Source organism: Acomys minous (genome assembly GCF_964271855.1).
Source record: "Acomys minous genome assembly, chromosome: 15".
Lineage (NCBI taxonomy): Eukaryota > Metazoa > Chordata > Mammalia > Rodentia > Muridae > Acomys > Acomys minous.
In genome coordinates, this window is record NC_140497.1 from 64,315,096 (window position 1) to 64,340,053 (window position 24,958).

Below are 24,958 nucleotides of genomic sequence, written 5' to 3' on the forward strand. Positions count from 1 at the left end.
GTTTTCTGTTTCCTCTTTAAAAATGTAACTGTTACACTATTATTTCTTATCATGAGGAAGTATTAGGTTGATATTTACTCTCATGGAGTTAAAAAATAAAACTTTGCAGAACATATATGAAGTAACTGGTTTCGGACACTGAACAATTCCCCCCGACACACACATCCCAAAAAAGCACCAAAAACAAATAAATAAAAGAGGAACAACAGCAACAGCAAAAAATAATAATGAGCAGAAGAATCATGTAAGAGAAATCAAACAAGAACTTTGCAAAGGCAACGGAAGTTCGTGAAGAAACGGGTCATTTTCATGGATTCTAAGAATGATGTGAGCATACCTGTTTCTCCTGACAGATGTAATGTTTTACACTCACCCCCTAACTAGTAGCAATTCCAATGTGTATTTCAATCTTATACGGAAATACAGGAACGAGGCACAAGCAAAATTATTTTATATATGCATGTCTGAGTTACTAACTTCATCATTTAATTGACTTTCTATAAATGTGTTACAATCATGCATAAGGAGAAAAATTTAGTTGAAAAGAACCAAACTGAGAATTCGGAAATAAATTTTGCTTAAAACTTGATACTTATCAAATGTGTGTAATACCACTCAGAAGGGCAGAAAAAGTGAGCAAAGACTCAAAAAATGAAAAACTGCACTGCTCATTCAGCAGAGTAAGCAATTAGCCTGAACTTCTTAGACACAGTCATGACTGCTAAAACCTGTAAACGCTTGAGAATACTTGTAAGGCAAACAAAAACAAAAATTCCATGACCTGGAAATAGGCTAAGATTTCAAAACATGTTGACAATGAAACATATAATAAGATGACATATTAAATCTGGCCACTCAAATACTAAATTGCATTTGGTGTAAACTGATAAAGTAAGGACTACTTCAGAAAATGGGTTATTTTAACACTTCTTATCCAACCCATAAACCAAAATATGTACAAAAAGCTATGAGCAACAAATTAGAAACAGTAAAATGACCAACAACTGAATGGGAAATATACAGTATTATATATTATGTAATATTATAATATTACTAAGCAACGTTTATAATGAAGTATTGATTCAATCAACATGGAAAAAAATCTCTAAAACATTTTCAAATAAAATAAGGAATGGACAATTCGTGTGATTATCAAGTCACAATTCCCTGTGGCCTAAACTTCCATTATCAGAGCTTCCAATGCAAGAGTATTTTATAAAGATTGTTTTCATTGTTCTTAGTTAACTGTTTTTCACCTGTGTGTTTACCTTGTCATATGACATCCAGAAAATGCCTAAGAGGACTGCAGAGGTTATATGTAATTCAGTTGGGTTATCTCAGCACAACACTTAAGCATTGACAAAATTAAGTTCTTCCTCCTGAACGTCTCTGATAGGGTGGCCCAAAGGACGGTTATACTGTTCTCTGTTTCAAGATTAGAAGAAATGAAAATAAAAAGCTTTGGAGGGATCCACCAGGCAAGAAAAGATGAAGAGCCACCAATAAACAATCAAGTTTAAGTGCTGAGTACAGAAGTCTTGTGTTTCTAGCTAAGACGCAAACTCCTACCCAACTATTTTACTACTCTCCATGTTTGGGTTGGCGTTTCTTCGAAGGCAGAGGGAGATGAAATCTGTTTTGGCTCAGAAGTCCAAGATCTTTGGCATAATTCTTACCACAAAACTGAATTCCAGATGGACAGTGTGACATTTTTACAAGAAGAAATGGCTGATGACGTTGGAAATGACTCTCTACCAAAATTTTTACACAATGCTCACACTTCTCAAACCCACATATTGAGAGTCAGCTTGGTCAGAAAACTTAAAAAAAAAAACCTTCACATTCACTGCCTACTGCACATCTGATATGGGTAAAACCTCAGTTTACATAACTGATCTCAAGGTACAATCTAACAAGTAGAATCATTAAACACCCCCTAAATCATTCAGATTGAGTATGTTCCACAGTAAATGAAAATTCATTTTATTTCTGTTTTGAGTTACTGCAAGTCAAAAAGCAAAGAAAAAAAGGAGGAGAGAGAGAACAGTTACACTTTTCCTCAGAGTCCTTTCTTGAGTTCTGAAGTCACAAATAAGGGTATAACTTACTTCCTAGTACAACAATGTTGGCCTACCCACTATTCTCCACTTTTCTCTAAAATTCTTTCCTATGCAAAGCTTCCAGATGTGGCTGTAAATTTTAAGCAAATAACATTAAGTTACAATTCTTGAGGAAAAATATCTCACATGGAAAGAGAAAGAAACCCTGTATATTGTAGTTGGTTGTAAAATCGAAGAAAGTGTGTTGAGGGGCTGGTTTGGAAAGACGTTAAGCAGAAACAAACTCCACCAATGCCAGGTTTGCTACAGATTTCCATACAATCTGCATTGTTGCCGTTGCAGGCCCACATGAGGTCTGGCTTGTGGAGGAAGTCATGTGGGGAGACCCATGAAAATTACATATGAGCTCATCACAATTAACTTTAAAGATAACAGCATTCCCAAGGCATTGTTCCTTAGCTACCAACGGATTCCCAGGTATTTGCCAATATTCTGAAGCACGCACATTATCTTCTTAGTCTCACAGCTTGCTCCTCCAGCTATGGTTAATACATTTGTGGCCTGGAGAGGTAGTTCAGGTTGTAAAATGTTTGTATAACATTCGCAAAGCTGTAGGTTTGATGCTAAGCACCAACTAAAATCCTGCCTGTGGTGGCTTATGCCTATAAACACAGTAGTTAGAGGTAGAGTCAGGAGGATCAGGAGACATTCAGGATCATTCCTCGTCTTCCTCCTCCCCTTTCCTTGTTGTGCATAAGAACACACAGTCCCGCTGAAACTGCTTATAGCACTTAAAAAATTTACTCCTGTCCAATGACAACCATGGTTCCAAATGTGTTGTTATGAAATACGCATAGTTCAATATATGTGTGTGACTATACTTCCTTATTATTTTTTACTCTAAAAATTCTTATCATTTTCCAGTCCTCTAGCATGCAACATCAACCTCCCAGTGGCAGCGTTCTGGTTTTCTTCAAAAGGTGGTGGCAAACACACTTGTATCACTCCTCCCATGAACAACTCCATACTGTGCTGGGCTAGGAGGCACGACCCCTGAGGAAGGGAAATAGGGCCTGATGCCTAGTCTTGGCCAGGGTGGATCCCATTACAGGGGATTAGCTTGACACTAATGGGTTGATTCTGCAGCATGTTCATCTTCTGTCTGCCAATAGTCAGATCGAGCAGCCAGAGAAAGGCATATCTGTATTGGAGCCAGGAGAACTGCAGGGAGTGAGGCTCACTGCTATCAGTGGCTGCTAAAAGTGGAGGAAGAAAGGAATGCGGATGACAAGAATAGTAGCGGCAGCAGCGGCCGTGGCGGTGGCAGCGGCGGCGGCGGCAGAGGTCCAACAGAAGGTTTCTTATTATCTGGCAGGAGAAGACACTGTTGTCAGTTACTGTTGTTGAAGACGGGCTGGCTCACACCTAACTATCTGCCTGATCCTGTAAGAGGTGACTTAAAGGCAGCCTCAGAATCATCAATAGTTCAACAAGTCAAATTTCCTGTGAGACAGAAAAAAAGGATTTTTTTTCTCCCTGTATTTAGTATGTTGTAGATAAGGATTTCACTCATAACTTCTTTTTCTGATTAAATAAAGGAAAATTGTTTCAAATATGAAGTTTTTAGATATTCCCACAGGAGGCTTTTGTACTAGTTGGCATAATCAGAGCTAAACACCCTTGCAAACGTTATCACCTGATGCTTAGAAACACATAAGGAGTAATATATATTTTCAGAGAAACTTCAAAATAATTTAAAGATCCAGAGAGATGTACTAGTGGTTAAGAGCACTGGCTACTCTTGGAATGGATATATGTTCAGTTCCCATCCCTCACATGGAAATACACAGCTATCTGTAAGTACAATTCCAGGGAATCAGATGGCCTCTTCTGACCTCTGACAGTACAAGGTACTCAGGTCCTACACATATAACCATTACAGCAAAACACCCATATACTTTTAAAAGATCATTTGACATTCTATGTTTCTTGTTCTATTTTCTAACAGTGGAAGATGTTGCCTTTTCCTCAGGATACAAGGTAACAATGTTATGGAAAACAGGAGTTGTAAAGCCTTTAAAATGACTTAACCAGTTTCTCCAAACATAATAGGAGAATAATATCTACTACATTTTAATGAAGATATCAGAAAAGAATATTTTAATGATTTTTATTAATGTTTCTAAAATACTATATATGCTTACCCTACAAAGATTTGAACATTTGTTATTTTTGTTAAAATTGTGATTCAGATACTTTTTTTACTTATTCAGTCATTTCCACAAAAATCTTTGTAAATTTGAGAATACCACTGAGCTTTGGAGTTAATGATGTCATGTCCATGACATTATATTTATTTGATGATGTAGATGCTATTGTGGCAGGGTTATTCCTTTTTTAAAAAATAATTATTTTATTATTATATATACAGTGTTGTCTACTTGTTTACCTGCAGGCCAGAAGAGGGCACCAGGTTACATTATAGATGGTTGTGAGCTACCATGTGGTTGCTGGGAATTGAACTCAGGACCTTTAAAAGAGCAGGCAGTGCTCATAATCACTGAGCCATCTCCCCAGCCCCAGGTTATTCTTTAAAAATGGAAGCAAGGACCCTAACTTTCAGAAACTACATTTCAATACAAGGAGTGAAAATACACATGTCTATGCTTGTTTGAATGGCAATAAATGTTAAGTGATAACATACCTCTTACAACTGTACTAAGGAAAATATATGGAATCAATAAAATTTTAATAATGTGCCTTTACTCTTCCTTATACAAGCTGTTCTTCTTAAACACAATTGAAGATATAAATAATTTTGTGAATGAGGACACTAATATTTCAAGAATTAGTTTGATAGTTCTCTGTGTGAACTAATACAACATATAACTTGGGCAAGACTAGCCACTGTTGTAGAAGAAGAAATGTTCAAACGGAAACTTAACATTCACACTGATGCTTTGGAAATCCTGTAATTTCATCTCCTCTTCTTTCATCAGTGACCTTCATTGTAAGGTAGCCTGCTCATGTCTCTGACTCCTCTGAGATGAAGAGCAAGACAATTCAAGACTGTGAGAATGTGAGGCAAAGATGAGATCACTACAGACAAAAAAGGTTTTACCAAAGAGTTGAAATTTGTGCCTCCAGGTTTGAAATCAGAAAACCACTTAACTTATTCCCCGATCACTCCAAAGGCTCCTTTAGATGTTGAAATACAGCCTTGTCTCTTTCGGAGGCACTTTAATTAACCAATGATTCAGTTTTACTGTTGTAAGTCAGAATCCAGTAAAGAAACAGAAGCCGCAAGAGTTGTGCTAACGGAGAGACTTTAATGTGAACCGTTGTTAACATCTTATTAGAAAGCTAAAAAGGAAAACAGAAATGCTGAGGGCTCATGAGTTAGGAAGCAGATGACAACCCTGGGCAGGGCTGGGCAAGTAAAAGCCCAAAATTAGAATTATCATTGCCCAGATTCCTAGAAAAAGAATCTAATAAAGCCAGGATTCTGGTTTCTGAGAAGACATAATCAGGATATCGCCGAGCAAAGACTCTGTGAAACGTATACTCAGCTCTGAGGAGGATGTCTCTAATGAGGCAGATTCTGTCAGGAGTGGAAAGATCATAACCTAAAATCTGTTTCTACTATGGCAGCTACACAAGAGACCTGGAGAAGAATGGAAACTCCTTGCCAGCCTCCTCTGCTTTTCCTTCTGCATCCCCACTACCAGGAGCAGCACACACGTTATCGAGCTGTCAAAGGAGGAAATACTTTTTGTGGTCACACTCCAGCATCCGAAGAAGAATATGAAAGGGTTAATTTGAGCACAGTTCATAATTGCCATGCGTAGAAGAGTGTGGGATACACACAAGCCGTTTTATTTACAGAGGATGCATCGGACTACAAGGATGCCTGCAACTGGATAGTACCAAATCTTTTTTTTTTTTTTTTTTGCGGGGGGAGGGTGGTTTCAAGACAGGGTTTCTCTATGTAACAGTCCTTGCTGTCCTGGACTCACTTTTGTAGACCAGGCTGGACTCGAACTCACAGTGATCCGCTTGCCTCTGCCTCCCAAGTGTGATAGTACCAAATCTTACGCAGTTCACTTTCCTCCTCTATGTAGGTAGCAAAAGATATAATCTATAAATTAATTGTGCTCATTAGAGATTAATAACTGTCAGTGTGTGGAGTGGGGAGAGAGGAAGAGAAGGGGTTAGGTGGGACATACTTTTGTTTATTTCTGGGTTTTTTGGGGAAAATTTTGGTATTATGTTTCATTTTTAACATATATGTTTATATTATTACACATGAGTAAAATAAACTACATCCTACAGGAAGAATGCTAAACTCATAGTGATTTCGCCGTCTCTGATGGGTTTGAGGACCAGATAGTTTAGTCTTTCAATTAAGCTTAGTAGGTTAGGGGTTAAGACGTTTTTAGATCAAGATAGATGTTTTAAGTTAATAAAGATGAGATATGATAGATATCAATCTCCATTCAGAAACTTAGACCCAACAAGATAAGAAAGATATTTTCTGTTTACTCTCTTGGTCTACAGATGCTTATTTTCATTGGGAGTTGGTTATAAGTATTATTGGTCTTTTACATAGAGGAAACTAGGTTTGACTCAGGGACATATCTGTTTTCCTTGATCTTTCTTTTGTAGGTAAGTAGATAGGAGCTGAAAATAAGGAAAGGGGAATATAGAAATATATAGGGAGGAAAGAACAAAGGTAGATTACTGAGCCTACTCCTCATCGCAAGGCAGTACATACTTTTAACCTTGCCATTTGACTTAGGAAGCAGAGATAGGAGCTAGGAGATGGATCGGAGGGTGAGAGCATTTGCTGCTCTTCCTGGATCAATTCTCGGCACCCACGTGGCAGCTTACAACTGTCTGTAGCTCAAGTTCCAGGAGATCTGACACCAAACACCAATGCACATAAAAATAAGAATAAATAATTATTTAAAAACAGATTAAAAATGGTTAGATAGGTATCTGGATGTTAGTACTAGGTTACAATCCAAGAATTGGTTAGGCAGGAAACACAAAGTAGCAATTCTAGGAATGCCCTTTCTGGAGACTAATTTCCACAGAGTCCTGGCTCCCCTTTCCTGAACACCTCTGCCTAAGGACTAGAAGAGATTATGAATCTCAAACTGTGTGGAGATACCTGGACTTCTAGTTAGGACAAATAAAATGATCAACTTCCCAACTTCCCCCTCTCAACATGTTTCCACAGCTTCTGCTGTAAGTCATTTAAAAGATCCCAGACTGCAATCTATGGCACCTTTTACTTTTTTTTTTTTCTGGATGCCTTCTATTATACAGGGTCTCCCTCTCCTTTTGTCACTCTCTGTCTCTCTGTCTCTGTGTCTGTCTCATTCTCTCATTCACTCTCTTCCTCTCCGCTTTCTACTCCTCTTTCCCTCTCCCTCTCCTCCTTCTCTCTCTCTGTTTTATGATCCCTTTAATAATGAATCTATAATAAAGTTCACTCTAAATAACACCTTCTCTCCTCTCTCTCTCTCTCTCTCTCTCTCTCTCTCTCTCTCTCTCTCTGTGTGTGTGTGTGTGTGTGTGTGTGTGTGTGTGTGTGTGTGTGTATTTAATCCTTTACATATGCAAGACAGGAACCCTTCAACTACTGACTCAGACCAACTATGATGGGCCTTGAGTTTTCTGGGACCCTGTTTTCCAAAGACAAAAAATGTTGAGTCATTTTCAAAGACACCCTCAATAGTACCCTCCTTTCCTTGGTCACTTACATAGGGGAGATGGGAGAAATGGAAATTTAGGACCAGCCTTGATTACATAGTAAATCAAAACTAATATGAACTATATGGGACCTTTCAAAACAAACAAAAACATATTGAAAGTTATTTAAAATTTCAGATGCTTACTTCTACAGGTTTTCACTTAATGTCTTCACACCAAGATTGACAAGCAACTGAAAACAAGAGAATGAAACACCTAGAGTAGAATATTGGGAAGTCACTTATGGCTGCAATCTGAGCACACACACACACACACACACACACACACACACACACACACACACACGCACCCACGCACACACACACATACACACACAGATGCACACATGCACACACAGAGACACACACAGAGACACACACAGACACACACATGGACACACACAGACACACACACAGACACACACACATAGACACACACAGACACACACACGGACACACACACATAGACACACACACATAGACACACACAGACACACACACTCAGACACACACACACACACACACACACACACACACACACACACACACACGGAAAAATACAAAGTCAGATTAACCTTGACCAATTAGTGCAGTACTTAAAAATCTGTGATACGGAGCTCTGTCTTTCAACCATAGTCTAGATTTAGATTAAAATGTTACTTGGAATAATGTGATAAGTATGACCTAGACAGTTGTGACAATGACAGTGACACATGACACATGATTTTAGAATTGTTTGGTTGTAAAAGTAAAAATAAGTGTATAATATGACACACATATTGAAGTAAATATTTAAATGGAACAGTCATAGGGGAGGGGAATAAGGGGAAAATGGGAGGGAGGGAAGAATGGGAGGATACAAGGGATGGGATAACCATTGAGATGTAACAAGAATAAATTAATAAAGGAGAAAAAATAAATAATAAGTGATGTAAAGGTAATGCCAAGTGTAGAGAGATAATTGTTGTTTATTGGTATATTAAGACACGTAAAGTTTGAAAGAAGAACCACAAAACGTTTACTGTGGCCTTTACGTTTTAGAGCATGTGACAATAAGATAACTGCATTTTAAAAAAACCTGTCAATAGAGAGTGGAGGGGAAAGAAAATTACATGTTTAGGAGTTCTTATCAGAAAATGGTAATCAGAGAGATTGACAAGAGTATTATAAGGGCATTCATTGCATTAGCATTTTTGGTAGTGAAAGAACTATGAAATTAATATAATAAGGATTAGGAAAGGAATGTGATGCAGGATGAATCAAATTGATGCCTCTTTACAGCTGTAATATCATTTCCTCTAGTTAGATAGCACTACAATGTAATGATGATCATAACCACTGTGTAGACCTGGACTTCTTGCCTGGTTCTGACTTCAAATTATTTTATAAACTATTACAATTAAACATTTCCTTTATGATTGTGGCTTAAAGCGGTCCAATGATTCTCAAGTAAAACCTCTTTAAGTGCTAAAATTAGAGATTGCCATGGATCATAGAAAAAGGTTTCTATAAATCAAAACTTAATGCCATGCGCTAATGCGTCAGGGATGGGCACATTTCATTCTTCCTGCCATGTTCTAGCCAAGGTTATGATCAAAGAGCAAGTAACATAAAAAATAATAATAGGGACCTTCTACTTGCTCACATTTGGGTTTAGTTATTCCATTATAAACTCATCTGTTTCTTTCTATTCTTTTTCTTTCTTTCTTTCTTTTTTTTTTTTTTGACCTTTTATTATTTAACTAAGTAACAGCTTTTAGATGAACATACTTAGGTTATACAATTAATATATACCAATTTTATATTAACCTTAGTCAGCTGAACTTATGTTAGTGACATATAGCATCAAATTGTGGAGTTCTTACAAGTGCCATTTTAATAGCAACATAATTCAACTATATTTACTTTAAAGTTTGCCCTTTGTCTCAAAAGTAAACTACTAGACAATTTAAAATAATTCAAATGGAAATTAATTCAATTTCACGTTTATATTTGTTAATAGTTTTTCTCTAAGCATATATCAACATATGCTCAAGATTTACACTCATAATGTTCACCTATCTATTTTTTATTAAACTATTTACTCATATAAACTATTAGAACATGATTTTAACATAGATGTCTCAATATAACTTTTTAAATTAAATACACTGACAAGATCCCAGTTCTTGTTAATGTGTCATATTTTTTTTCTTTTGAATTTTTTCACTTTAGGTCCAAATTGAAGGCCCCCCCTTGTTGCCTCCCGGTCCCACCCTTTTTACTTCATTCCTCCTCCCTCCCTCCCTTAGTATCTAGAAAGAGGAGACCTCCTCCCCTTACATCTGACCTCAGCCTATCAAGTCTCATCTGGACTGCCTGTGTCCTCCTCTTCTGTGGCCTGGCAAGGCTGCCCCACCAGAGGGAAATGATCAATATGTGGGGGCTAGGGTCGATGTCAGAAGTAGTCCCTCTACAAGGAGCTGTGCTGCCTATATACACCATGTATGGTCCTTTGTTGGTACATCAGTCTCTGCAGTATCTCCCTCCTTCACCCTGATTAGTTGGCTGCAATTGTCTATTCATGGAGCCCCTGAACTCTCCAGGTCCATCTATTCCCCTGCTCTTCCTTAAGATTCCCTGCACCACAACATGAAGTTTGGCTGTGACTCTCAGCATCTGTTTTGATCCCTGCTGGGTGGAGTCTTTCAGAGAACCTCTATGGTAGGCTCCTCTCCTGTTCGTTGTCTTCAACCGTTTCTGTGTCTATTCTATTCATCCTTCTGAATGAGAAGTAAGCACTCTCCCTAGGGTCCTCCTTGTTATTTACTTTCTTTAGGTCTGTGTATTGTAGTGTGGTTATGCTGTATAATTTGGCTAATATCTTCTTATAAGTGAGTATAATCCATGCCTATCTTTCTGAATCTGGTTACCTCGCTCAGGATGATCTTTTCCAGTTCCATCCATTTGCCAGCAAATGTTAAGATTTCCTTGTGTTTAATAGTTGAGTAGTATTCCATTGTGTATATGTACCACAGTTTCTTTATCCATTCTTAGGCTGAGGGACATCTAGGTCCCTCCAGATCCTGGCTACTATGAATAAGGCTGCTGTGAACATAGTTGTGCAAATGTCCTTGTTGTATGGTGGAGCATCTTTCAGGTATATGCCCACAAGTGTTATGGCCGGGTCTTGAGGTAGAACTATTCCCAAGTTTCTGAGAAAGTACCAGATTGATGTACAAAGTGGTTGTACAATTTCACATTCAAACCAGCAATGGATGAGTGTTCCCCTTTTTTCCACACTCTCACCAGCACATGTTGTCACTTGAGTTTTGATCTTAGCTATTAGGATAGGTGTAAGATGGCATCTCAGAGTCATTTGATATGCATTTTCTTGATGACTATGGATGTTGAACACTTTTTAAAGCTTTTCTCAGCCATTCAATATTCATTTTGTTGAGAATTCTCTGTTTAGTCCTATACCTCATTCATTTTTAAATTGAATTTTTTGGTTTGGCTGTTTAATTTCTTGAGTTCTTTATATGTTTTGCATATTAGCCCTTGGTTAGATATAGGTTTGATCAAGATCTTTTCCCAGTCAGTACGTTGTCATTTTGTTCTGTTGATACTTTCCTTTGCCTTACAGAAGCTTTTCAGTTTCTTGAGGTCCCATTTTTTTTTAAATTGTTAACCTTAAAACATGAGCTATTGGTGTTCTATTCAGGAACTTGTCTTCTGTGTCAATGAGCTCAAGGCTCTTTCCCACTTTTTCTCCTAATATATTTTTATGTTGAGGTCTTCAATCTACTTGGACTTTAGTTTTGTGCATGGTGATGAATAAAACTCTATTTGCATTTTTCTACAACTAGATATCCAGTTAGACCAGCACCACTTGTTGAAGATGCTACCTTTTTCCCACTGTATAGTTTTGGCTTCTTTGTTTAAAAAAAAAAGTATCCTTAGGTGTATGTGTTTATTTCTGCCTCTTCAATTCGATTGCATTGACCCTCCTGTCTGTTTCTATGCCAATACTATGCTGTTTTTATTACTGTTGCTCTATAGTACACTGTGATATCAGGATATACCTCCAGAAGATCTTCTATTGTGTAGGATTGTCTTAGCTATTCTAGGTTATTTTTTCCATAGGAAATTGAGAATTCTTCTTTAAAGGTATGTAAAGAATTGTGTTGGCATTCTGATAGGAATTACAATAAATGTGTAGATTGCTTTTGGTAAGATTGCCATTTTTACTATGTTTATCCTACTGATCTATGAGAAAGCATGGAACATCTTTCCATTTTCTGATATCTTCAATTTCTTTCTTCATAGACTTCAAGTTTTTTTTTCATACAGATCTTTCACCTGCTTGGTCAGAGTTACACCAAGATACTTTATGTTTCTCTGGCTTTTGTCAAAGGTATTATTTCACTATTTTTTCTCAGCCTGTTTCTCTTTTGTATAAATGAGGGCTACCAATTTTTTTGCCTATTAGCTCTCTGTGTCCCAGATGGGCCAGGCCAGTAAGCTGGAGGCTGGGTGGAGCAATGTGTCATCTGTCAATTTAATGTCTTGGGCCTCTTATTTGGATGCCATGTTAATTATGTTGGCATCACTTTGCTAGTAGAAATATATAACTGATAAGTATGATATATAAAGGTTCAGAACAAATCTTTGATTAATAAAATAAATTATTAAGGTAATAAGACTTCCATGAACCCCTCTTGTATTAGTCTTTAAGTTTAGGTAATGGGGCTTGAGGATTAGTTTTTAGCACCTAGTGATTATACTTGGTTGCCACACATATGTTTTTTCCTCTATGCTTTACTCATTATTATACTCCAGAACCCATAAATCCCTGAATTATTTGACCTTAACTATAGAAAGGTAGAAGATCAGAGAAAGGGTCTGAGATGACTGAACATGACCATGTGACTAATTATAGACAGTAGAGTAAAAGAACTGTTGAGAGAATAGTTTATATAGTTAGCTAGAGAGCAATGTCCTCTAACAAAAGAACAAAAGGAAATCAAAAACTTTATTTTCAAATGTTACATATGGATTAGTTCCAGGACACACACACACACACACACACACACACACACACACACACACACAGAGAGAGAGAGAGAGAGAGAGAGAGAGAGAGAGAGAGAGAGAGACAGAGACAGAGACAGAGACAGAGACAGAGAGACAGAGAGAGAGAGAGAGAGACAGACAGGCAGACAGACAGACAGACAGACAGAGAAAGAGAGAGAGAGACAGAGACAGAGACAGAAACAGAGACAGAGACAGAGAGACAGAGAGAGACAGAGATACCACACAAACAATACACACACAAATACAAAAGTATCATAACACACATCATAATCTTCATTCTCAAATATGGTACATGAGTGACATATTTCATATCCTGTGTATTTTACCATGTTTTCATTACATTTTATTATCTATAGGATCTAATAAAATATAAATATTATATAGATATTTGTTGTAATACATTTTAGGGTATAATGATAAAGATAATGTTTCTATACACTTTTACTACAGATGTAATAAATTTCCAAATTTACCTTTGTCCCCTTTTGGCTTAATCCATGCCCTGTTGATATGGAGGATGCAGTTCTGATGTGAGAGGTCATTTACTACCAAGTAGAGACTATCAAAAAAAAAAGCTGATAGAGTATATGGAGCTAGGAGGAGATGTTTATTCCAGGAACTAAAATGCAGTGTTTGAATCATCAGTTTTACATTTGCTAGGTGAACTCCCAGGGAGAAGATGATTAAGAATGTATTCACTGAGCAGTCTGGTAAATCATGGAAAAAGTGAAGCTAAAAAGAGCTGAACTGTAGTTCCCTGTGATGACGGAGTGGAAGAAGCTATAACATGGAGTGAGAAGCCAAGGAAGCAATGAATTTCACGAAGAGAGGCATCAACTATGGGAAATGTAGCAAAGAGATGAATATGATTACTGGAGTGATAAGTGTGATTGATGTCGAACAATGACATCATTGTTGGCTTAACGAGAGCATTTGCTGAAGTAAAAAGGAGTAGAAAAAGATGATCATAGAATGAAAACAGTATCTGGGAAAATGAAATGAGACAGAAAAACTGATCAACCAGGAACCTTCATTCTGCTTCTTCCTTCCCTTGGTCTATCAAACATACCCAATCAGCAATATGTAGACACAGGAAAAACAAAACAAAGCAAAACAAAACAGTCCTTGTTGACAAACCACAACTAAAACCATTCATGGGCATTGACTTTGAACTAACCATTCTTAGTCTGGATACATGTTATTCCTGTAAGATTCATTTGAATCCCTTCTCTGAAATTACAATACTGGAAAGACTTATCTAACTTTTTGTTGTGTTGTGAGAGTAAATTACTCTTTATTAAGGTATCTACCTGTGGCATTCATTTATCCATGTGTCTGTGGAAAATATTTTCAGGCAGCAATGGGAAATGTTTATTTAGTGTATAGAGCAGCACCTCATTAAGGCAGACAGACATATCTCAGAGCAGCAAGGGGAATGGATCTCAGAATGTATCTAATGGTCCTGGAAGAAACAATTCCCTGTCACTACTGCCCTCATCCACCACACTCAGACAAAAAAAAAGTTATCGAAACCAGCATAATAGTCCCCTGATATTGTCTGCTTTGTGAGCATATTTTGCTTCATGGTTGTAACTCAAACAGTCCTGTAGCATCTTTGGGAGCTGAGTACATGTGTTACAAGAGCAGAAAACAACAGGAAATGCAGGCTAATGTGCTTACAGTATTCATACTCTTTGCTGAGTTTTTCTTGTGAAAACAGAGGCACTTCTTGACTTTACATGATGCAGAATGATTAGATATTTGTGTGTGTGTGTGTGTGTGTGTGTGTGTGTGTGTGTGTGAGAGAGAGAGAGAGAGAGAGAGAGAGAGAGAGAGAGACAGAGAGAGACAGAGACAGAGACAGAGAGACAGAGAGAGAGAGACAGAGAGAGAGACAGACAGACAGAGAGAGAGAGAGAGAGAGAGAGAGAGAGAGAGAGAGAGAGAGAGAGAGAGAGAGAGAGAGACTAGAGAACTCTTTTGTTACTTTTCTCCTATAACACATCCCTACCACAGCTTCCTCTTCTGTCCTCCCAGCCTTCCCCTCCCACCTCTCCTCTCTCCCATATCCACCCATGTCTGCCTCTTCTCAAAAAAGATTAGTCTTTCGGGTTGCATCAACCAAAGAAAGCATAGTAAACCGCAATAAGACCAGGCACGTAGCATCATCACGTTAAAGCTGGACAATGCAACCCAGTAGGAGGTAAAGTATCCCAAAAGCAGGCAAAAGAGTCAGTGACAGCCCCATTTCCCACTGTTAGGATTCCCACAAGAACACCAAGATACTCAGCCATAACATATATCCAGGGGTATTAAGTTACACCCGTACTGGTTCCCTGATCTCTGGGAGGCCCCAGTCAGATGATTCTATGGGCTCTGTTCCCTTGGTGTGTCCCTGACACCCCTGGTTCCTCCAATTCTTCCTCCTCTCCTCTGCAGAACTCCAGGAGCTCCACCTAAGGTTTGGCTGTGGTATTCAACATCTGCTCCTATCAGCTTCTGCATGAAGTCTTTCTCATCTCCCAAATGATGATTCTTCTAGGCTCTGGTCTCAGAACATTTGCAGGCAGGACAAACTGTAGATCAAGGTTCTGAGGTTGGACTGATGTTCCAATCCCTCCACTTGGGGATAGAAGAGGTCCTGTTCAGGATTTGTTTCTCCCATTACTAGGAATCTTTTCTAGGGTTACCCCCATTGATTCCATGGAGATTCCATTGCACTAGGTTTCCACCTTGCCCCCCTAAATGCACCCCCAATTCCAGTTATGTCTTCCAGTATTTTCTCCCTCCCGTAAGCCTCCACTAGATCCTTCTGATGCCATCCGTACCTGCCCCAAGTTCACCCATGAACTCTGCTTTCCCTTACCAGGGATCTCCTTGCATTCCCCCTCAAACACTCCTTGTTACTTAGCCTCTCTGGGTGTGGAATGTAGCATGATTATCTTTTCTTTACGTCTCTATGATGTCAAAGTTGCTCTTTCATTCAAATTGGACAGAATTTTACTTTCTAACTGAGTGCACGTGGATTTTTTTCAAGAAATTTGTGTGAATGTCACAGAGCTGAAGAGCATTTACAAAATTCCTTTCTAGCTTTTCCTCTCAAAACACACCAGCACAGCAGAGGCTGTGTTTTAAACATATAGAAGTTTAGATTATTTCATAATGAATAAAATCATTTAACTGTGTTATTCCAGAAAACATTAAATAACATCTACTTTCATAGGAATGTGTTTTCTAAGTGTTCTGAAAATCTTTAAGAAATGAGAAAGTCCAAAGAACATGCAACAGAAGCAGAGAAAAACAAGTAACAAATATAATAAAGAGAATAAAGAGCCCTGACCAGTTCAGACACGCAGACTAATCCTAATAGCCATGAGTCCCTCCGAAGTCCTATCAGTCTCTCTCTTTCTATGGGAAAAGGACCCTTGGTTATCAAAGGACAAGGGAACTTTGCTCCACTTTGTGCTCTGTGCACATGGATCACATTTGCTAACTGCACAGCAGGTTTTCTTTTTTAGAGGAAATGTGCTTTTTAAATGCTAGCATTGAAGACTTTCTTCAGGACCCTGCAAAAGCCTCTTGTAAAAATGGTTGCAAAGATATTCAAACAGATCATGGAACATTAAACGAATGATACATCATGACTATCCAAGGAAGGTTTGTTCACTTTAGAAGGTTAGGCATTGTAATATACCCTCTGACTGGAGTAATTTTTAACAAAAGCCTGTATGATCATTTAAATAACATGAAGAAAAAAAGATATTTGAAAAATGCCAAACACGTGTTCTCAATAAAAACAACGGTCTAATATACAAAAACACTTTCACCTGACTGATTAAGACAAATTTAATGAAAACTCAGAGCTAGCACTTTATTGTGTGGTTAATATAGGACAGTTTCTATAATTAGAAACAAAACAATGGCACTTGATGTTACCACTGCATCTATTTAACATTGTATTGTTGGTTCTAGTCATGGAAATTGGGGAGGAGTAAAAGATGTTTATATTAGAACCAGAAAGTAACAGTATCTCTATTTACAGATGACATCATGTACAATCAGACTTAAAAAATTTGGGGAGAGAAAGAGAGAGAGAGAGAGAGAGAGAGAGAGAGAGAGAGAGGGAAAGAGAGAGAGAGAGATTTGATAAGGAGTGGAGAAGGACACTGGAGAAGTTGGAGAGGAAAGATAGACCCCTCTTGAGACTATGTAAATACAGCATATAAATATGAAATTCTTTTTTAATTTTTTTATTAATTTATTCTTGTTACATCTCAATGGTTATTCCATCCCTTGTATCCTCCCATTCTTCCCTCCCTCCCATTTTCCCCTTATTCCCCTCCCCTATGACTGTTCCTGAGGGGGACTTCCTCCCCCTGTATATGCTCATAGGGTATCAAGTCTCTTCTTGGTAACCTGCTGTCCTTCCTCTGAGTGCCACCAGGTCTCCCCCTCCAGGGGACATGGTCAAAGGTGAGGCACCAGAATACATGAGAAAGTCATATCCCACTCTCCACTCTACTGTGGAGAATGTTCTGTCCATTGGCTAGATCTGGGTAGGGGTTTAAAGTTTACGGCCAGTATTGTCCTTGGCTGGTGCCTTAGTTTGAACAGGACCCCTGGGCCCAAATCTGCCTATCATAATGTTCTACTTGTAGGTTTCTAGGACCCTTTGGATCCTTCTACTTTGCTATTCTCCCATGCTTCTCTCATCTAGAGTCCCAATAGGATAGCAGTCTTATTCATAATAGCCAGAACATGGAAACAGCCTAAGTGTCCCTCAGTAGAAGAATGGATAAAAAAACTGTGGTACATATACACTATGGAATACTACTCAGCTATTAAAAACAAGGAATTCCCAAAATTTGTGGATAAATGGATTGAACTAGAAATGATCATAATGAGTGAGTTAACCCAGAAGCAGAAAGATTCAAATGGTATATACTCACTTATATCTGCATACTAGCCCAAGGGGCATGTCCCATGAAAGCCTTCACTTACCAAGTATGAAATTCTTAAAGATATTTTAGAAATTAATCTAAAAAATATTAGAACAAAATACTTCAGCAACAGATGTATATATAAAAATTAGTTATATCTTTTATGCTAGCAATTAGAATCCTTGAAATTTAAATTGTTAAAATATTATAATAACATCTGAGATAGTTAAAAAATAAATATCTTATTGTATTTACAAAATCTCAAGAAGTGTCTCAGGGTTTCTATCTTTCTTCTCCAACTTCTCTAGCATCCTTCACTACTCCTTATCAAATCTCTCTTTCTCTCTCTCTCTCTCTCTCTCTCTCTCTCTCTCTCTCTCTCTGTTTCTCTATCTCTCTTTCTCTCTTTGTTTTCTCTCTCTCTTTCTTTCTTTGGCACAACAATTTAATGAAAGAAGTATAATACTTATATAGTGAAAACATTAAAGCATGATTGAAGAAAAATAAAGAAAAGTTACATAATTGAAAAGCATCCACATAGTAAAATGAGAAAAAAAGAAACCTAATTAAGTCAGTTTTGTGGCTTGAATGGTATTCCTAAAAAATCCCTTAGCTAAAGCCCTAACCCTCAATACCTCTTATACAGCAAGAGATATAATGCAGTAATCGGTTTAGATAACACTTGTTGGAACATGGTGATTTTCTGATTTCTTTATATAAGGAATACTGTGTGAAGAGAAAGAAGTAGGTGCAGAGGTAAGACAATGAACACCCAGGACAAACTGTAAATGCAACAGATTTCAAAGCTGGCTTTAAAACAAAACAAACTGAAGTAAGACCAAAGAGTGAGCAGATTTCTCCTTATGTCTCACAGAAGGAGCGAGTCTTCTCAACACCTGGCCTCATGCTTCTAGACCCAAACCATGGTAAGCAAATTAATGTCTATGGTTGAGGCAATCTCAAGACAGTGCTTTGTAGGTTTCCCTTGAAACAAACACAGTCATCAGCACTCCTCAATTTTATGAAACCCCACTATCTCAGCTGAAGTTCTGCTGGCATGGAAAAGCTAGTCCGCTAAGACTATTTTGCTATTTAAAAGATGTAATATAATGAAAACAATCTAAAAAGAGAAAAAAAAAGAGCTTGGAAGGTTCATATTTCCTTATTTTAAGAACATGTTGCAGAGCCATAACAATCAAGGCAGCGTGGTATTCTAATAGAATACACAACGGCCTCAGCAGGATAGACTCAGCATGCAAGGTGAACTTTTGAATCCTTGGCCAACAAATCTGAGCAAATGTTTGATAGTAATTAAAATGGAAACACTCATGCCTTCAAAACCAATATACAAACAAAAAAAAATGTTAAGCATTTTCTTTGTAACTTATATAAATAAATAACCTCAAGCAGGTTATGGAAGTAATACTACCATAAAATTATCAGAAGCTTAAGCTCTATCCTTCATAATACTGAATTTTCTCATTTTCTTTGATCTAGTAACACAATGGCAAGCATCAAAAGGAAGAGTGGGAACGTGGAAATCCTTAGCAAATTCAGTCTTCATATAAATGTATACCTTGCAGCTTCTAATTACGCAACTATAATTTCCAAATAGACAAGCATGCCAGTCACCTTTTCATCTATCATCATAATACAATTGTATTCCAAACCATAGGCCTACCCAGACAGGTAAATTTCACACCCTAAAATAATGTTAAATTTTTTTTATCATGATAATAACAGTAAAGTGAAGCAAGCAGTTAAAATGAAAACAGAATTCAATGCAAAATGAAATGCAAAGAAAACTTTTCAATAGAAGATCAGATGAGGGACTTGACCTTTTTTGTTCATAAAAACAACACAACTTATAAGTGTTGTAGAATTCTACGTTTCACCAAATAAAATATATTAATGACCAATGAACTCATAAAAAGTACACAGCACTCAGGGAGACATAAGCAGGGGAATCTTTGTGAGTTCCAGGCCAGCCTGTTTACAAAGGCAAGTTCTGGACAGCCAAGGCTACACAGAGAAACCCTGTCTCAATGAAACAAACAAGCAAATCACAAAAAAAATTGCAACCTCACACACTTAGCATGATCACATTCCAAACTACAGTTTGATAACATGTTCTGGCATCAATGTGAATAAACTGGTCTCTTCCTATGCTGCTGATAGGAACGGTGGAAAATAAACAGGCTATAAATTTTTGAAAGGTTGCCGGCTTGTTAAATAAGTAAATGCAATGTGGCCATATGATCAAGCAACTCCAGTGTCTCAAAATGCTCCTCTTCTAGGTGAATAGGTTGAATATTCTCAACTCAAAATGCTCCAAATTTCAGACAATTTAGTTGCTTCCATGATGCTAGTGAACCTTCAGAATCTAAACCATTTCCAGGTTTCATGTGGATCCCCTACTAAAGGAAGCAGGGGCTGTCTCTGACATAGACTATTTTGCCTGCTTTTGGATCACTTACCTGTGAAGACGCTGCCCTGCAAAAGCACAGAGGATGATGACTGAGCTCAGTATTGATGCTACTTGATGAGTGGGTGTTGGTTGGTGGTGGTGGGGATCTCCCCTTCTCTGAGGAGCAAGGGAAGGGGATGGGAGAAGAGGCAGAGAGGGACTAGGAGTGGACTATGATTAGGATGTAAAGTGAATAAATAAATTATTTTTAAAAAAATATTTTCAGATACTGATTCACTAACAAATTCTAAATAGACAATTGGAGATTGAGAACATCATGAAATTCCAAGCACGACAGATATGGCATACCAAACTACATAATTAAGATAGTTTAAAACATATGTCTAACATAGGGGAGGGGACTGGGGGGGGGGGGAACGGGAGGGAGGGAGGAAAGGGAGGATACAAGGGATGGGCTAACAACTGGGATGTAATATGAATAAATTAATAATAAAAAAAACATATGTCTAAAATGTAGACATAAATGTCCTGTCAAACTCATTCACAGATTTCAAAACCAAAGCATGTGACAGTGTACACCAGCTAAATCAACAGGTCAATTAAATATGTTGTAAGTATCTCGATGAACAGTTAAGTGTTAAAAAGAAAGGAATGTATGATTCTTGCTACAGCATATATGAAATCTGAAAACACGCTAACTAAGAGTACTCCAACTTCAAGTCCATGTATTATTTTATATCATTCATATGCTAAATAGTCTATAGCCAAATTCAGGTATGAAAATTGGATTAGGACTGATACTGGATTAGAAAGGCAGAATTAGAGATGACTGCTTTTTTGTAAGTGGCTTTCCTTTTAAATTATAAAGTTATACTGAAATTAGTATTGACTGCTATACAACTCTATTTATTCAAAAAATTCTGAATTACAGTTTAGCAATCTATTGCACTGAGCTGTGTATCATAGCCATAACCCATATTTCCAGCACAGAGGACACTGACACAGAGGGGGTTTGAAACCCTGTCTCAAATAACAAAAATAGGTCAACAAATGCTCAGTGAGTGGTGCTAACAGGGAACCAGATAAGGGCTGGATCACAGAGGGGTGAGAGAAGACTCATCAGCGTTAGGATTTTATCCTATGGGCAAAGGACCATCTCTGAAGTCTGTTGAAGAGGATCATAAACTTAGTCACAATGTCAACATGAAAAAAAGATAACTTTTCTAAGCCTGCTGATCAAACTCTGAGCTTCTTTGTGTAGCATTGCTTGTTAATGTTACTGAAGTTTTATTCACAGACAAATCAAAATAAAACAGTAGGGACAACAACAGTACTCTTCTTCAAACTGACTACTACTATAGACATATTAAATCATAGGTGTTAAAAACCAGGTTATGTGTTGAGTTTCAAAAACCACATGAAATAAAAAGGACAAGCAGCCCCATTCTCTGTGAGCAACCCAGCTGTTGAAGTGTCTTCTTATAACAAGATCAGTTTTGACCTCAGGAGAATAGTTATAAATGCATAAATGCATTAAATTATTATTAGCTTTCAAACTATCACTACTGCTTTATTTTCATTTTAACATGCCTTTTAGTATCTGTTATGTTCTACATAAATGCTATTATAGTGCACACAAATCTACATGTTTTATTATAATTGTGTTATGTTAAAATTAGCCACGAGGTCTCTATTACTAGTTGTTAATATTTTCATAATACAGATAATAGTAAAATTACAGTCTCACTAAAAGATTTTGTAGACATGATGATCACTGATCCTTCAAAAAGTGGTTTTGTACCAAACTAGGGGAAAGGTATTTACAGCAAAGTACCATTAATATAGAAGCCATTGGTGTTTAAGTATTTGGCCATCTCTCAAAAATTTATTTAGTCATCATTGCAACCAGTAGAGTGTGTTTGTTTATGGTGTGGTTATAAGTTTAACACTGTTCAAAGGTCAATGCCCCACCCTTTCTTTCAGATGAGTCTACAAAGCAATGGACTGAGGCCCTCCCAGAGAGGAGAACATCCAGTGCCACATAAAGATACAGTACCACAATTCAAATGGGCAGTACCCCAGAATGAGTTTACAACCATCTGTTAGAGCAGTTCTTCACAGCTGAACTTTCAGTCCTAAATGATGCACTTGAAATGTCTTCAACAACAATCCACAGGAAGTCTATTTGACAGCCACATCATGGCCAGTATAGCTCGTTATAAAAGTTGAAGACTTAAAATATTGGCTTTCCCCATAAAGGGTCCTATTTCTCTTTATGTTCATGATCTGCCTCAATTTTTTGTTTCATTTTCATTATAGCCACATTGTCAAATGATATATATTTATTATAATAATGTCTAAAATTCACTTATCTTTTACTCTCTACCATCATTAAGAATACATTCTTGAATTCCTTCCTCATGTTAATAATTTCTAACATTTTTTGCCAAAGACTTTATGGAATTTTTAATTCACTCATAAGCCTTTCAATAAATAAGATTTTTTTGCCTGCACATAAACAAATGACTAACCATTTAGGTATTATTACTCACCTCATTTTTCCCTTTTTAATAGATATCAAGCTTTAGATAGTAAATTCTAGAAACAGAATTATAGAAATGGTCAGTAGGTAGAAGAAGGTTGTGGGTAAATGGAAACATAAGGCTTCCAAAGCCTGAGACATATCTGAATTCCCACTTTCCCCCTCGTGTATCAATCAGGATTTCAGCAACTTGTCCTTGAAGTATAAGTCATCGGGAAGGTTTCTTTGTTGGCATAGACTCAGTCACGTGCACACGCACAGACAAACACGCACTGAGATATTCTTCCATCCTTCTACAACTCTGCACTAGTCCTTGCATGCCCTTGAAGAACGGTTCATGTTAGTAATGAGGAGAGGCTTTGTTGTTTACATTCTGCCTTTTTTTTTAATATGAGGATAAACTAGATGGAAAATAATATGCAATGTACTGAACAATAAAGACTATATTAAAATAATAACATATAATGAGGGAGGAATGAGGCAACATAACAGCAGTGTTTAGAAAACTCTGCTCACCTCATCTGCCCCAGGTTGTGTGTGGGAGAACAAAATGAAGGGTATTTCTAACTGTGCTTTTGACTGTCTTTGAAGTTCATTTCGGCTTGTCAAACTACTATACTTTTAACCATATAGAGAGGTTGAATCACATACCTACTGGGCATCGAAAAATGTAAATTGTCGCTACACTATATCCTTAGCATTAATAGTGTTTTTACAATAAAAAAGTTTTAAACGGCACACACAAAAAAAAAAACAATAACAACAACAAAAAAAACCAAACCACTGCTATGTTGCAAATAGAAACAGAGGCTGTTTAAGAACTGGGGATGACATCTTACCAAATGTCATGGGAACATTGTTTAGAGAATTGCAAGACAGATAATATTAGCAGAGAGATGACTAACATTTCCAACATTCCTCTGGGAGTATTTTTACTCACAATTCCCATGAGGAGGCACTGAAATCATTTCATGAGATAATCAACAATTTATTCAGGAACTATAAAATCAGTATAAAATTTGACGTCCAAGGCAAGTGTTCACTTTGGTAATGTGTGTTTAAATTCTGAGGATCAAAGCACTATTTTTAACACTGGCATGCCACGATTCCATTTTAAAATATTCCCTTAAAAGCTTTGTTGGATTTGTGAGCACACATACAATTTTTTCCCATATTCTTTCGTTTCCCAAGCCTCCTTTATTTCAATAAAAGAGATCCACATCACGGGCAGAAGAAAGACAAGCACTAACATGTGAGGAGCTAAAGCCCAGGTTTGAAAGAGGAAGTAAATCAAAGGCATTGGAAATGCTCTGGATAATAAGCATTCTAGAATCTAGCAGTAATGTGCATCGCAAGGTCAAGTACAAAAGGATGTAATGTTAGTGACCAAATACACTGAAGAGGATTCAAAGGTAGACTTTATTGAATGGCATCTAGCAGCCCTAGGAGGGGTGGGTCAGATGACTGTTTGATTTTCAAGTTTATCCAAGCCAGCTCCTGAACCTACTTGACTTAATATTGTGTAATCATTAGCATGTTAAAATGGTCTTGTTGTATGTCAAGCCTAGGAAATTGGCATGAAATGTGTCGTAAAGTGGTAAAGACTAAGGCTAGAAAATAAAATTGAGTACCCAAAGTTTCTTTGGTAATTAAGATCTTTGTTTCGGCGTGTTTATTTTAAATAGTTTAACAGTATTACTTATTACAATCTATCCATATTACATCCCAGTTGTTGTTCCCGCCCCCACTGTTCTTGCCTTTCTGTTCCCACCTTCCCTCTCCCTTCTGCCCTGTTCCCCACCCCTAGACCTCTGACAGAAGGGCCCCTTCTCCGCCACCATCTGACCATAGTCTATCTGGTCTCCTCAGGAGAAGCCTGCATCCCCTTCATCTGTGGGCCCCTGGGCTGCCCCGCGAAGGGGAAGTGGTCAAATCGGGGGTAGCAGTGTTCATATCAGAGGCAGTTCCCGCTCTCCTCCCACCCCACCTGCCACCCACATGAAGAATGAGCTGCCCATAGGCTACAGCTGAACAGGGAGTCTAGGTTCCCTGCGTGCATTGTCCTTGGTTGACACAACAGTTTGTGCAGGCCACCTGGGTCCAGATCCGCAGGCCTTGATGGTCCTATGGAGCTCTTGACCCCTCCAGGTCCCTTC

The 24,958-nt window shown here is 37.7% G+C and overlaps 1 protein-coding gene across 1 annotated transcript in view; it reads left to right on the top strand.

Annotated features, from left to right (window-relative positions):
- Positions 1 to 1,694: 1,694 nt before the first annotated feature.
- LOC311584180 (elongation factor 1-alpha 1-like) overlaps positions 1,695 to 24,958 on the top strand; it is a gene marked incomplete at its 5' end in the record, with an annotated part of 73,300 nt that continues 50,036 nt past the window's right edge. Inside the window, 2 exon segments of the mRNA XM_084758289.1 lie at positions 1,695 to 1,811; positions 3,233 to 3,505. Coding sequence (XP_084614415.1) covers positions 1,695 to 1,811; positions 3,233 to 3,505 — 390 coding nt within the window.